The sequence below is a fragment of the Vitis riparia genome, unplaced genomic scaffold (genome assembly GCF_004353265.1).
Source record: "Vitis riparia cultivar Riparia Gloire de Montpellier isolate 1030 unplaced genomic scaffold, EGFV_Vit.rip_1.0 scaffold466_pilon_pilon, whole genome shotgun sequence".
In the NCBI taxonomy this organism is placed as follows: Eukaryota; Viridiplantae; Streptophyta; class Magnoliopsida; order Vitales; family Vitaceae; genus Vitis; species Vitis riparia.
In genome coordinates, this window is record NW_023269683.1 from 104,250 (window position 1) to 120,144 (window position 15,895).

Sequence of the window (15,895 nt, forward strand, 5' to 3'; positions counted from 1 at the left end):
ATAGTTGTTAGGTTGTTTGGGAATACATTTGGATACATGTTTATATCATTTTATTAATCTTTCAAATATAAACATATACTGATGTTTTTTTCCTACTTGCAGAAGGTTAGGTGACATTTGCAGCAATTACAGCACTTTTGAAAGCACAAGATCATGCATACATTATATTTATCATGTATAACTATTGGATTTTTGGGTATATATTTGCCTTTTTTTGGATGTATGTGATGATAATACAAGATTATGCAAGGATATTAAGTTTTTTTTTTTTGGTCAATATATTTGCCTACATGTTCATATTTTAAAAAAAAATATATTTTATACATTCATGTAGTTTATCTATATATATATATATATAAACACATAACAAGTTCAATTTTTATGTAGATCATTTGGGCAACAGGTTAGGTTGTTGACATATTCCATATGCAACCTTGATATGAAATAAAACAATTTCCTTTATATGAATAAAGAAATCTTGACATAAAAGACATTGTATTCCTTGACATAAGAATAAAGGAACCTTAACATATTAAAATTTCAACTTTCAAAATAAATAAATAAATAAATTCCTTGACATATGTGTAAATTAAATTTAAAAGCATATACAACAACATTGACATATATCATACTTAAGGTTAACATATATTGAATATAATCTTGACAAAACAATGAGTCAACCTTCACATATGTTTAACTTAACCTTGACTAACGTGGAAGAAACATTTACATATGTCATATTAATAAGATTCCTACATTGATAGAAATAAGGCCTATTTTATTTCATGCATATGTCAAGCTAGCTTTTATCATTTCTTGTCACTAGCATAGATAACATTTGTGAATACCAATCTACCTTAACATATATACCTTATCTTGACGATGAAAAACTGTCAATGAAGACCTTTTTTCTTGTAGTGTATTTTCCCTTAAATTTTCTTACAATTGAACATAGTCTAAATAATTTTAAAAAAAGTAAATTTTTAATTAATTTAATTATATTTTATTTTCTTCTATATCCATCATGAAACCCAAATGAAAAAAAAAAAAAAAAAAAAACCTTTCCTTATTTTTTTTCCCTTTCCTTAATACTTTCTAATAATCAAACATAACATTTAGAATATAAACCTAACCTAGGAAACCTAATATTTTAAAGAATTAGGGTATTGTTTGACTTACCAGTTTGTTGGATCCCTTTGATTATTTCATCTAAAAGTAGATGTTTTCATGACTCAAGTCATGATTCTTGCCTTTGATATCACTTGTTGATCAAGTTTTGATCATCTTATTTAAAATTAATTGGTATAATGAAAGTAGATATATGAGTTCGTGGACTTATTATAAAAGATATCATTTAGATAATCCACTAGCTCCCACACTTAAATAAAAGTATTATTTACACGCCAAATTTAAACGGATCTTCTACTGACATGATATTCACAACCCTTATTATATTCTACTTTTATTTCCTCTATTTTCTCACTTTTTCTTTCCTAAGGAGTTTTCTTGGGATGGACATGGGCAATGTTGAATGTCTTTTGTTTAAATACGGATTCCACAACAAGCTCATACAAACTGTTTTTTCCTTCATGTTTTGATGGCTTCTCTCTTTTTCTTTCATACCCAAACTTTATTATATTCTACTTTCATTTCCTCTAGTTTCTCACTTTTTCTTTCTTAAGGAATTTTCTTCGGAATGCAATCTGCTTTTTCCTTTTTGTTTTGATGCCTTCTCTCCCTTTCCTTTACACTTAGGCCAGGTTTGAAAATTTTAAGACAAGGCAAATGTGAAGAAAGGAAATATAAACTAAACTTAATTATAATAGAAAATAATCTGGGAAATCAATTTCTCAAAAAAAAAAATATGCATTTTAAAAATTGATTAAAATTTTTTTTTCCACTTTATTCAAATTGTAAAAAGTTCGGAAAAGAAAATAAGAAAGCAAAAGTAAAAAGTAAAATGGAAAAAAAAATAGATTAAATTTGATAAAATTTTTATATTTTTAAATTTTATTTTTCTTTTTCATCTTCTATACAAATAATAGAGAATATGAAAGTTTGAAATTTTAATTAATTTTTATTATATTCCCCTTTTTTTCTTCATATATTACATATATGGTAAATCAAACTTTCAAGCATGCCCTAATCTGACGAGTGAAACATAATCAAGAGTGGGTTTGGTTTTAGGTTGAACTTTGAAAGATAAAAAAGACACGATTTGACCCATCTTTCCCAACTCACTACCCTGCAACTCCCATTCTCCATTTTCATTTTCATTTTTATTTGATTTTATGTAAATAAAGATATATCATCAATCAATCTCCACTATGAAGATTCTCTCTTTTTTTTTTTAGTATTCATAAAGCTAATACTATGTTCGGTTTGGGAATTAATAAATTATTTTATATTTAATTTTATTATATTTTTGTAGTAAAATTAAATATAATTAAAATTTATTAAAAAATTAAAAAATTTTATATGAAAAAATTAAAATCAATTAAATAAATTTGAAATAATAGATGCATGATTTATTTATTTATTTATTTATTTCATTTATTCTTTCTTCTTATTTGTGTTTTTTAACATTTTTTTTCTTAATACTTTTGAAAATCAAACATAAACTTAATTTTATATTTTATAATTTTTACCTTTTGGTTTTCTATTATTTTTCAACTTTTTCATGATGCCAATAAACCGGTAAACCAATTTTATATTCAAAGATGTCAATTTATTATTAGAAATTGCAAATATGATAACAGACTCAAATATTTGATATACATTCAATTAATACGAATAAGTTAACTAGGATGAGTTTTTGTTTTTATAAAAATGAATTTTGATTTTGATTTTTATTTTTACTCTAATCAGTAAGTCAAGGCAGGTTCCGAAACACAATTCATGACCTGGTTTGGGTTTCAGTTTAACTGTGAATGATTGAAGGGCCTTGTACGAGCTTTGTCTCGTGACTCCACATTTTCATCCTCATTCTCGCTAGGGATTTTCATTTTCATTTTGCTGGGTGAGAGCTTTCTTCACATTTGATTGCTGAAATCTTTCATTTCCTTGTTTCCTTTCTCACATCATCAGCCTTAACATCTCTGCTTCTGTTCTTCAAGTTGAATCCAATAGCAGCCATATGCTTTTTCTCTCTATTCCCCTCCATAGCCCTTTGTCAGATCGTTTGCAACTCTCCCCACCCTCATACTCATTCTGATCTCCTCTACTCATTTCATTCTCATTTTGCCCATATGTCTATGTCGCTCTGCTCCTTTGCTTGCTAAACCTTTCAATTTCCTTGATTTCTGTTTTTGCGACACTGATTCCCGTAGCCAGCAGCCTGTTGTTAGTTTACTGCTGCCGTTTTTTTGGTTTTCTGTCATCGATCTGATCTGTGTTCCAAAAGAGAAGAAAGGAGTAGCAAGCAGAAAATGGTAGAAAATGTTGCTTCGGTTGCAGCAAAAGTTTTACGGTGCCTGGTTGTTCCAGTTAAGCGTCAGCTGGGTTATCTGTTTAACTACCGTACCAACATTGAGGACCTCTCTCAAGAGGTTGAGAAGCTGAGGCATGCCAGGGATGGGCACCAACACTCTGTGAATGAAGCTATTGGGAATGGACATAAAATCGAGGATTATGTTTGCAAGTGGTTGACACTTGCTGATGGGTTCATACAAGACGCTTGCAAATTCCTTGAAGATGAGAAAGAGGCACAGAAGAGTTGTTTCAATGGGTTGTGTCCTAATTTGAAGTCCCGGTACCAGCTAAGCAGGGAAGCAAGGAAGAAGGCACGGGTTGCTGTTCAAATGCATGGAGATGGCCAATTTGTGAGGGTATCATATCGTGCCCCTCTGCAAGAGATAAGGTCTGCACCTTCCGAAGCTTTACGATCAAGAGTGTTGACTTTGGATGAAGTCATGGAGGCCTTAAGGGATGCCAAGATCAACAAGATCGGGGTATGGGGGTTGGGCGGTGTCGGGAAGACCACGCTGGTGAAACAAGTGGCTGAACAAGCTGCTCAAGAGAAGTTATTCGACAAGGTGGTCACGGCAGCTGTGTTACAGACTCCAGACTTCAAAAAAATTCAAGGGGAACTTGCAGACCTGCTAGGTATGAAATTTGAGGAGGAGAGTGAACAGGGAAGAGCAGCTCGACTATATCAGAGGATGAACGACGAGAAGACCATCCTCATCATCTTGGATGATATTTGGGCGAAACTTGACTTGGAGAAAATAGGAATTCCTTCTCCAGATCACCACAAAGGATGCAAATTAGTGCTAACTTCTAGAAATGAACACATCTTGTCCAATGAGATGGATACTCAAAAGGATTTTCGAGTTCAACCTTTGCAAGAAGATGAAACATGGATTTTATTTAAGAACACAGCTGGTTCCATTGAAAATCCAGAGTTGCAACCTATAGCTGTTGATGTAGCAAAAGAATGCGCGGGTTTGCCACTTGCAATAGTAACTGTGGCAACGGCATTGAAAGGCGAGAAGAGTGTGTCCATTTGGGAGGATGCCCGGCTACAACTGAAATCGCAAACCTCGACAAACATAACAGGACTGACATCAAATGTATACTCAAGTCTGAAGTTGAGCTACGAACACTTGAAGGGAATTGAAGTGAAGTCATTTTTCTTGCTTTGTGGTTTAATTTCTCAAAACGATTTTCATATATGGGACTTGTTGAAATATGGTGTGGGTCTGCGATTATTTCAAGGAACTAATACATTGGAAGAGGCGAAAAATAGAATAGATACATTGGTTAACAACCTCAAATCCTCAAATTTGTTACTAGAAACTGGCCATAATGCAGTTGTTAGAATGCATGATCTTGTTCGGAGTACTGCCAGAAAAATTGCATCCGATCAACATCATGTGTTTACACTCCAGAATACTACTGTAAGAGTGGAAGGATGGCCAAGGATAGATGAACTCCAGAAGGTCACCTGGGTAAGTCTGCATGACTGTGATATTCATGAACTTCCAGAAGGGCTGGTATGTCCGAAACTTGAACTTTTTGGATGTTATGATGTAAACACCAATTCGGCAGTGCAAATCCCAAACAATTTTTTTGAAGAGATGAAGCAACTCAAAGTATTACATTTATCTCGAATGCAACTTCCATCGCTGCCCTTATCACTTCACTGCCTTACAAATCTTCGAACATTGTGTTTGGATGGATGCAAGGTGGGAGACATTGTTATAATTGCAAAGCTAAAGAAATTAGAAATTCTTAGCCTTACGGATTCTGATATGGAACAGTTGCCCAGAGAAATAGCACAGTTGACTCATCTAAGGATGTTAGATTTGAGCGGTTCTTCGAAACTGAAAGTAATTCCATCAGATGTCATATCAGGCTTGTCCCAATTAGAGAATTTGTGTATGGCAAATAGCTTTACTCAATGGGAGGGGGAAGGAAAGAGTAATGCTTGCCTTGCTGAGTTGAAGCATTTGTCTCATTTAACCTCTTTGGACATACAAATACGAGATGCCAAGTTGCTGCCAAAAGACATAGTCTTTGATACCTTGGTGAGATATAGAATATTTGTAGGTGATGTCTGGAGCTGGGGAGGAACTTTTGAAGCCAATAATACATTGAAGCTCAATAAGTTCGATACAAGCCTTCATCTGGTGGATGGTATCAGCAAGTTGTTGAAGAGAACTGAAGATCTACACTTGCGTGAATTGTGTGGTGGTACTAATGTTCTTTCCAAATTAAATAGGGAGGGTTTTCTTAAATTAAAGCATCTTAATGTTGAAAGCAGCCCAGAGATTCAATATATTGTGAACTCGATGGATCTGAGTTCATCACATGGTGCCTTTCCTGTTATGGAGACCTTGTCTCTCAATCAGCTGATTAACTTGCAAGAAGTATGCCATGGTCAATTTCCAGCAGGGTCCTTTGGTTGCTTGAGAAAAGTGGAAGTGGAAGATTGTGATGGCTTGAAATTTCTCTTCTCGTTGTCTGTGGCTGGAGGCCTTTCCCGACTTGTAGAAATAAAAGTAACTAGCTGCGAGAGTATGGTTGAGATGGTTTCCCAAGGAAGGAAAGAAATAAAAGAAGATACTGTTAATGTGCCTCTGTTCCCTGAATTGAGACACTTGACATTACAGGACTTACCCAAGCTCAGTAATTTCTGCTTTGAGGAGAACCCGGTGCTCTCGATGCCTCCAAGCACAATTGTTGGCCCTAGTACACCACCTTTCAACCAACCGGTATGTCAAACCTTGATAATCCTTTCTGTCTAGTCAATGCTTTTTTAATCACTTCAATTCAAATACATGGAGACTAGCCCCTCATTAATTGATTTGAGTCAGCAAGAATCCCCTCATTTAAATCGATCCCAAAACCCATCTGATGAGACTTTACCAGCAAAGATAAAACGTCACCAATCAAAACAGAGCATTGACTGAACATAATTAATAGACTGATTTTTTTTAATTTAACAAACATATTATCATCATGATTTATTTTCACTCTATATTAATTGCTGCAATTTTATGTATACAATGCAATACATCTATGTTGTATATAACGCTCTCAGAGGTTCTCATATGTTACAGGAGATCAGGGATGACCAACGTCTGCTTTCCTTGGGGGCCAACCTCCGGTCTCTCAAGTTGAAGAATTGCAAGTCACTGGTGAAACTATTCCCACCTAGTTTGTTACAGAATTTGCAAGTACTCACAGTGGAAAATTGTGATAAACTGGAACAAGTATTTGATCTGGATGATGGACATGTTGGGCTCCTCCCTAAATTAGCAGTACTGGTTTTGATTGATTTACCAAAGTTGAGGCATATATGCAACTGTGGCAATAGCATATTCCCTAAATTAATCCATATTTCATTGAAATCTTTGCCCAACCTCTCAAGCTTCTCCTCTGGATATCATTCCTTCCTAAGGCTTCACCATGCAGACCTTGATACCCCTTTCCCAGTGCTCTTTAATGAAATGGTCAGTTTATCTGTCATAATCCTTTTCTTTTTTTAATTCTTATGATTTTAATTTTCCTTTTAACATTGTTATCAATCAAATTTTTGGAGGAAAATAAAGAAAATTTAGATTGAGCTGGTTCTTGTTTTTCCTTTTTTTTTTTTTCACCTAAATTTAGAGTTTAATATAATTAAATGTTTAATTTATTTGTTTTTATTCATGTTTGAATGTTGAATGTAGTTTGTATATATTAAAATATTTATGAAATTAAATATGATATTTCTTCTTACTGTAATTTGAAAAAATAATATTCAAATATCCTAAAATATTTGAAACATTAATATTATAAAATTTTTATAATAATTAATTATATAATTATTACAAAAATTTGTATTGGAATAATAAAATGATTTCTAATTATACTTGATTCATAAAAAAATGTTAGAAAATTTTCTAAGTTAACACTTGCTTCTATACCATATATCATTAGATAATGAATTTATAATTGAAGTATATGTTTGATTATTGAAATTAATTCATTAACTTTTATATTTTAAATTTGGAAGAGAATATCAAATTCTATTTTTTAATTTAAAAAATTGATTGAATTATTTACTCTAATGAATATTTAGATAAGTGTGAATTATGTTTTGGGTTTTTTTAATTAAGAAATATGTATTAGAATTAATGGTAGTTTATTTTTATTTTGTTGTGTGATAAATGTATAGAATTTTAGTTTGATTTAGAATTTTATGGATATATTCTTTATTAATTTATTATCTAGATAAAGTTATTTTTTTCTGTTTTTTATTATGCTTTTCAGTAGCAATTCATAAGAAAATTTTACATATAAATTTTGTGGAGAAACAAGAAAAACAATTGACAAATAAAAAGTATTTAAGTCATATTTTTTTATGATAATTTTTTCTAATTTATAATGAATTCATTCTCATCCAAATTTCTACACATGGATTATTTTCTTTTTTCAGTTATTCAAAATATTTAAATCACAAAATGTTGTCTTGAACACTGCAGGTTGCATTTCCTAGCTTGGAGTTTTTAAACATCGTGGGACTGGATAATGTGAAAAAAATATGGCACAACCAACTTCCTCAAGATTCCTTTTCCAAACTAAAAAGGGTGAAGGTAGCATCATGTGGAGAATTGTTGAATATTTTTCCATCTAGTATGCTGAACAGGTTACAGAGTCTACAGTTTCTGAAAGCAGAGGATTGTAGTTCATTAGAAGAGGTTTTTGATGTGGAAAGGACAAATGTGAATGTGAAGGAAGGTGCAACTGTCACTCAGTTGAGTCAATTGATTCTAAGATCACTGCCAAAAGTTGAGAAGATATGGAATGAGGATCCCCGTCGAATTCTCAGTTTTCGAAACTTACAATCAATAACGATTGATAAATGTCAGAGTTTGAAAAACCTTTTTCCAGCATCTTTAGTCAGAGATCTTGTGCAACTCCAGGAGCTGGATGTGTTGTGTTGTGGGATAGAGGAAATCGTTGCGAAGGACAATGGAGTCGACACAGAGGCTACGTTTGTATTCCCTAAAGTAGCTTTTGTCGCTCTCTCCTGTCTACATCAACTCAGGAGTTTCTACCCAGGGGCGCATACTTCATGGTGGCCATCGTTGAAACAACTGACGGTGCGTGAGTGTTATAAAGTCAATGTATTTGCATTCAAAAATCCAACATTCCGACAAAGACATCATGAGGGAAATCTTGATATGCCACTTTCCTTGCTCCAATCTGTAAGTTCCCTAATTTTACCCCATCATGTTTCCTTAGATTTTACCTTAAATAAGTAAACCCATGAAAAGAGGGATGCAGGGCCCAAAACTGATTGTTGGCAGACACTGGATCCAGAAGTTCCTTTAAAGGGGATCCTTGATTTCTTTTTCTCCTCCTTACATATCTCCATTGAACCTTTTTTAAGTTAAAATTTGTACTAGTCCTTTCTTGTGAGAGGAATTTATATAAATTTTATTGGTTTCCAAAAATTATTTAATTTATTACCAGTCAACTTATAGTAAACAATTGTGAACCACCTTTCCAATCCATTTTTATTCAAGTGACTTCCACCTTGCATCATCATACTTCTCAAATTGCAAATGACAACTTAAAATTAGAAATCTGGACGTGGATGTCCAGTGCATCTTCTGTAAACAACATAAATTTTGCCATGTTCTTTACTTGGAATATAGAAATAAAACAACACTTCTTTGTAGATGTGTAGTTATAACTGAGATAACAAATATATTTTATTCCAACCATTTCCCAGGTTGCATTCCCTAATTTGGAGGAATTAACATTGGGTCAGAACAGAGATACAGAAATATGGCTAGAGCAATTTCCAGTGAATTCCTTTCCCAGACTAAGAGTTCTGTCCGTATATGAATGTAAAGATATTTTGGTTGTCATTCCTTTCTTTATGCTTCAAATATTACATAATTTGGAAGTACTTAACGTGCGAGGATGTAGTTCAGTCAAAGAGGTATTCCAACTTGAAGGACTTGACGACGAAAATCAAGCTAAGAGGCTTGGACGGTTAAGAGAAATATGGTTGTGTGATCTTCCTGAGCTGACGCATTTGTGGAAGGAAAACTCCAAACCAGGCCTTGATTTGCTAAGTCTCGAGAGTCTTAAAGTGCGGAATTGTGTCAGTTTGATAAATTTGGTACCATCCTCGGCATCTTTCCAAAATCTAGCTACTCTAGATGTGTAGTCTTGTGGTAGTCTGAGAAGTTTGATATCACCCTCGGTAGCTAAAAGTCTGTTAAAACTCAAAACACTCAAAATAGGTGGATCACATATGATGGAAGAAGTAGTTGCCAACGAAGGAGGAGAAGCAGCAGATGAGATTGCTTTCTGCAAATTACAACACATGGCACTTAAATGTTTGCCAAACCTCACAAGCTTCAGTTCAGGGGGTTATATATTCTCATTCCCATCCTTGGAGCATATGGTGTTGAAAAAATGCCCCAAGATGAAAATTTTCTCTCCGGGCCTCGTAACTACACCAAGGCTAAAAGGAATGAAAGTGGGAGATGATGAGTGGCACTGGCAGGATGATCTAAATACCACCATCCATAATTTGTTCATAAATAAACACGGTATGTACTAATGTGAGACTTTTTTAGATTTCTCATGTGCAATTTATACTTGACATTTTATTATTATACAAATTAGCAACCATTAAAATGAAAAGTTTTGAACTATTTTCTGAAATATCTATCTTATCATCAAAGGAAATGATACTGCAGAATGTTTTGTTTCTGTATTTTGAAACTAGATAAAGTAGATCTGAAAACCTCTATTATGAAACCACAAAACCATAAACTAGTAATTGAGTTCTGCAAATTGTGTATAGAGTGCAAAACCAGGTGAGGATTGGTCACCTATTGCTAGGATCTTTTGTTATATCTTTCAAATGTTATATGCTTTGTGATCTTTTGATGCTTGGATGAGTGAATTTCCCTTATTCTAGGATGCAATCTGGCCTTCTAAATGCCAAGATGTATGATTTTCAAATGCCACATGTTGTCTTATCTTTTGATCTTAAGATATATTGATTGCTTAATAGTATGATGTTAATTCTCGATGTCATGTAGTAAGGAGGCCAAGATGACTGAACCTTGTGACAGTCAAACTCTATTACTAATACCAATTATTTTAAGATAATATTTATTCAATCAAGTTATTATTATGTTGAATTGATTATTTTGTTAGTTGTAGACTAATAAACTTAAATTGATTTCTAATTTGATCAAATATGATATATACCATTTGCAATCACTAGTAATTGTAATCTCTTTATTTAACCTTATTAAATGCTCATAATGATTTATTTACATTTTTTAGGTAATGTTGAGGCTGAGATTATGGAATTGGGAGTTGGTTCAGCATTATGATTACATCATGCTTTGTTCTTGGGAATATTACTGTTTGGCTGGATTGATTTCTAACCATGTTAATGCAATATGTATCACTCTATCTCAGTCTATTTGGTTATATTTTAGGTTTACATAGATTTGTTGGATTGTATGATATTTTCCACATTGTTCATAATTGTTGAAATTTCTTCATAAATATGGATGGTTACCATTTGAGTCGCATAATGAATCTCCACTTAAATCATGGTATAAATCTCTATTTGTGAATTTTTATTGCTTATATTTGGTTGGGCTTGAAGCAATTGGGCTTGAGGCATTAAAAGGGCATAAAAACATAGATTTAAGGTTCTACAAGACTAGTCATATGAGGACCATCAAATTTGAGATTAAGAGTTATAAGTACCAACAACAAAAGTGTTATAAGTTTAAAAATACTTTGTTCAAAACCAATTCCAAATAAACCCTAAATAAGTATAAACCCCAAGAATGATAGAAATTCAAATTCATACTGATTACTACTCAAAAAGTGCTATTTGATAGCCTTTTAACTAATCTTTTTAAACACTTTTGAGTAGTATTTAGTGCCTTTTAACCCAATTAGCATGTTAAGGCCCCTTGCAATCAATTATAATCAAATTGCCTTAAGTTTTGGTGTTTTTATAGCATTTTGACCACCAAAGCATTATGAGATTGAGGAGAGTGATATGGAATCCTTAGAAAGCTTTGGGAAGCTCAGAGGCATGAAGAATCACAACCTTGAAGCTCTTATGCCATAAGCAAAGTGGAAATGCAAAAAGGGGAAGCAAAGAGGATTCAGCCGTGGAGCACTCTTGATGACAGTCACTGCAGCTAATTTTGGAGCCCTTCCCGAAGTCCATTTCCTGCATACAATATGTCATTTGAAAGCTTGGGAAGTCAACAATCCAATGCCTCAAACCGTGTGCAATTTGGATCTGAAATGAGGAAGCTACAGCCGTTGGAAGATAACTGCTCCAAGCTGAAGGAAGAAAGACTTCAGTAAAGTGCTGCGAAATCACCATTCTTGTTGCGGAATGGTTTCGCAGCCTTTTTGCACAGTGCTATGGAGTTCCCCTGAAGCTTCGCGCCGCGATGGAAGCCAAACACCTCAAGTTGGAAGTTCACTTTGCAAAGGTGTTGAAGCAGCTGGCTGCTATGAAGGAATTTCGCAGCTCCTCTTGTGCACCTGCGAAATTCCGCAGACCTCATCTTTCACCTGCGAAGTGGTCCTTAGTGCTTCCTGATATTTGTAACCGACTCTTGGAGATATTTTTCATTAGATTTTTGTTGCTTAAATGCCTAAATTCTCCTTGTAAGTCACCAATGATAGATTTCCTTAGCTTTTAAGTTAGGAATTTAGCAAAATACCATGGGATAGCTGTAATTGGGATTTTTGGTATAAAAGGGAGCCCGAGGAGCCTGTTCTGAGGGTATTCTGGTTGTTGAACCTTTTGTAAATTCCAAAGAAAGAAATACAAAGAGCTTTAGCTCTTGACTGCCTTACCTTCTCACTTTGTATTTTAATATTTTTACTAAGTTATGCACTCTCTGAGGAATTTTCCCCAGAGAATGAGTAGCTAAACCATTTAGTTCCTTGGAGTTAAGGTTGCCGGGAAAGGTTCCAAGTGCAAGAATCAGAAGCTTTGTGGTTTCAGCTATGAATGAAGAGTAAGTGTGTCCCGTGAATGGTTTCTAATGTTTTTAGTTAACTTAAAACGTCTTGGAGTCACCTGGGCCAACACTTGGTAAGGCAAGTGATCTCTAACCATGGAGATGCACTAGTTTACCCCTTGCGAGCCTCTGGTAGGTGACTTGAAGGTAGGATTTTCTAGAATAGCCAACACTTGGTAAGCTTTTGGACTCTTAGGAGACATCCATTAGTTACCTCTTGCGAGCTTTTGACGGGTAATCCAAGGTTAAAGATCACCTTGAATGGTAAAAGCTAAGTGAGAGGCTTGAACCATTGCAAGTTGCATCAGTGAGAGAATTAAAGCTGAAATCCAATTGAGGGATGCATTTATGCAGCACCTGTTAGAGAATTGACTTAATGTTAAGTCTCTAATGTGAGGAATTGAACCAAGTGACCGGAGCTATGCTTTTGCATGAGAAACCTCCCCTGTATACCTGAATCTCCAAGGAATGCTTTTCTTCTTAAGTTATTTTCATCACTTGTTGTGTTGTTAATCTAGGTCCAAACCTTTTTCAAACCAAAGTTTGTGTTTTATTTCTTAAGCTAATCTTGAAATGAAACAGCACCAATTCACTTTGAATTGGTATCATTTTCAATCTTGAGTACCCTTCCCAGTGGAACGATCCTAGAGCCACTATGCTATAGTAGCTTTGTATTTGCTACCCTAGTTCATGGTGTTATAGGTTAAAAATTTTGTTGATTACACCTGCCATCAAGGAGCACCAGCTGGATATACATCAGCTGAGACACCAATTAGGCATGAATCACATACCTTGCACAAAGTTCAAATTTTATTTGATGTGTTTTTGCTTAAACTTTGCAAGCTAGAATCATCCACTATGAAATAGACAAATTGTGAAATCTATATTCAAACTTATGATTCAATACTATTTATGATATCTTCAAATTTGATGGTGATACTAGCATATTAAATTTAAACTATTTGGAGTTTTAACAATTCAATTATATTTTAACTTTTTACTCGTGAGAAGAGGAGATGAGGTAAAAGAATAATAGTATGTATATTTGATAATATTAATGGAATAGTAACAATTTGCAAAGAAAGCTTATCAAATGAAAACTATTTATCAAGAACATACGAATTTTATTCATACATAAGACCACAAATTTTAAAATAATTTAAAAAAAATCTATACATTAGAGGAAAAATTATAAAATTATTTTACATGGTTAACAAATGAAAATGTTTGTATAAAAAAACCAATTTAGCACTCCCCACAAATTTATGAGGTTTCTTCCAAATTCATATTGTGGTGTACCTTATGGTATCTTGACTCCAACTCTAAAGTTTCCCACCAAAATTTGTTACCAACCAATTTGTTTGTTCAATCGGCTACTTGGCAATAGACAAGGATGGAACATGAATATGGTGAAACATAGATTCGATCCAACTACTATACTGAGACTATTGCTTGTCATGAAACTTCCCCTTCTCTTACTCCCTAGAAATAGGAAAGTGGTGAGAAAATGGAGATATGTGTCCTTTAAGGCATGGTCATATGTAGAAGAGAAAGGAAAAAGAAAAGACACATTGCTTTTATTTGACTCCCACACTTTGACACCTTTTGTGGGAAAGATGCAATAATGTTAGAAAGATTGGAACAGAGGGAAAGGCCTCTAGGGGAAGAGCATGCTCTAAGAGAGTACTTTCGTCAAATCTTGGAGTGCATGGAACAACAAAGAGTGTATTTTGATAAGTGGTTAAACAATTATTGCAATAAAACAAAGTTTTGATGAAGGATAATGAGGAGTTGAAGGTTTGATTAAGTATGAGGCATTTTTAATCCTTGATTACCTTGTCAATGCCACCGACTATGGAGGGTCCTTCCAGGTAGACTTATCTCTTTAGAAGATGACTAGTATTTCAAGAATGGGAGTTATAGTCTTTTAAAGACAAGACAACATTAGAAATACAATTGAATAAGTTGAAGGCTCAAGTTGACTCCATGTAGGGAAAAATGCCTTTTAACTTATAAGTAGAATAATGCATGGATTGACGCATAGTCTGTTTACTTTGCATATTATGGAAGTAGAGGTGTCTTTGGAACTTGTTTTCTCAAAGTTCTTGATTTATGACAGAATCGATGACCTTGTTGATCATCTTATGCAATTTTGCTAATTAATGGGTTTAGTCTATAAGAACTTCTAGAAAGTGTCCAAAATTCCTAATTAATATGGATTTCTTTTTGTAAATAATATTGTATAGAATTTTTCCAAAGTTGATATATTATTATAGCATTAGATTTCTTTATAGACTAAGAAATGTTATAAGGAATATTTTTATAAATATTATAGGTTATGAGGGAAAAATGTTATAAAATGGGGATGGGCTTATAAAGACTATAGGTCGATAAAGATGTGAGGAAGAATAGGAAACATCTGACGGAGTGAGGGGCTCATGGTTTCAAGTGTAGATACAAAGAGTTGGGAAACATGGGATGCTTCAAGAACCTAATAGTGGTATCTAGGTTTCTATCCTTTATAATATTCTTTATGGTATAATGGAATGATTCTCTTTCATCTATGGATGTAGGCATAGTTGGTCCAACCATGTTAAAACCTCGGGTACCTTTGTGTGAATTGTTTTATCTTTGTGTTCTTAGACTCAAGGGTGAAAATATTGGTAATCACGGATATATCGGTACTTCGATTTTACGGATATATCGGATATATCAAAGATATATCAATGGATATTTTGGAAAAAAATATTGGTAGGCCTAAAATTGATTAAAATTTATAAAAATATAAGAAAAAAATCATTAAAATGTAATTAAAAGTATAATAGATATTTTAAAGTTGTTTTTTAAAGAAGTTGATACATGTATAATATGATCTATCATATTTGATAACAATATCGCATGCATCGATAAAAATATGAATTTTATAAATGTACATTTATTATTAAATTACATCAAATATTATTTTATAATAATATTATGATATTTGATTATAATATGTCTAATTTTAAAATATATATTAATATTAAAATTATGATCCATTTAATTCAATAGTATTAAATGATATAAAATAAATTTTGATATATGTACAATTTTTTAATATTTAATTAATCTATTAATGATATTAAAAACACAATGAAGAAAATTATCATGATAATTTTTTATATTTTTGGTAATCAATTAAAAGAATTTTGCATTTAATTATAAAATAATTATAATTAATTTGCTCTCTAAATATTCTTTTAATATTTTCTTTATATGATGACTTTGAATATATATTTAGTGCATTATATTTAATAAGGGGCAAACTTGCTCGAGTGGTAAGGTGAGCTGAAGCCCAAACCTTTTGTTTGGGGTTTGAGTCCCCTATA

At 33.1% G+C, this 15,895-nt stretch overlaps 2 protein-coding genes across 2 annotated transcripts; both read left to right on the forward strand.

Moving 5' to 3' along the window:
- Positions 1-3,468: 3,468 nt before the first annotated feature.
- Positions 3,469-8,771, forward strand: LOC117909914 (probable disease resistance protein At4g27220). The gene is made up of 3 exons (XM_034823965.1): positions 3,469-6,215; positions 6,564-6,956; positions 7,971-8,771. Exons 1-3 carry the CDS (start codon positions 3,801-3,803, stop codon positions 8,751-8,753), a joined length of 3,591 nt encoding a protein of 1,196 aa, XP_034679856.1. The 5' UTR covers positions 3,469-3,800; the 3' UTR covers positions 8,754-8,771.
- Positions 8,772-9,208: 437 nt separating this feature from the next.
- Positions 9,209-11,034, forward strand: LOC117909913. The gene is made up of 2 exons (XM_034823964.1): positions 9,209-10,058; positions 10,807-11,034. Exons 1-2 carry the CDS (start codon positions 9,758-9,760, stop codon positions 10,854-10,856), a joined length of 351 nt encoding a protein of 116 aa, XP_034679855.1. The 5' UTR covers positions 9,209-9,757; the 3' UTR covers positions 10,857-11,034.
- The last annotated feature ends 4,861 nt before the right edge of the window (positions 11,035-15,895 follow it).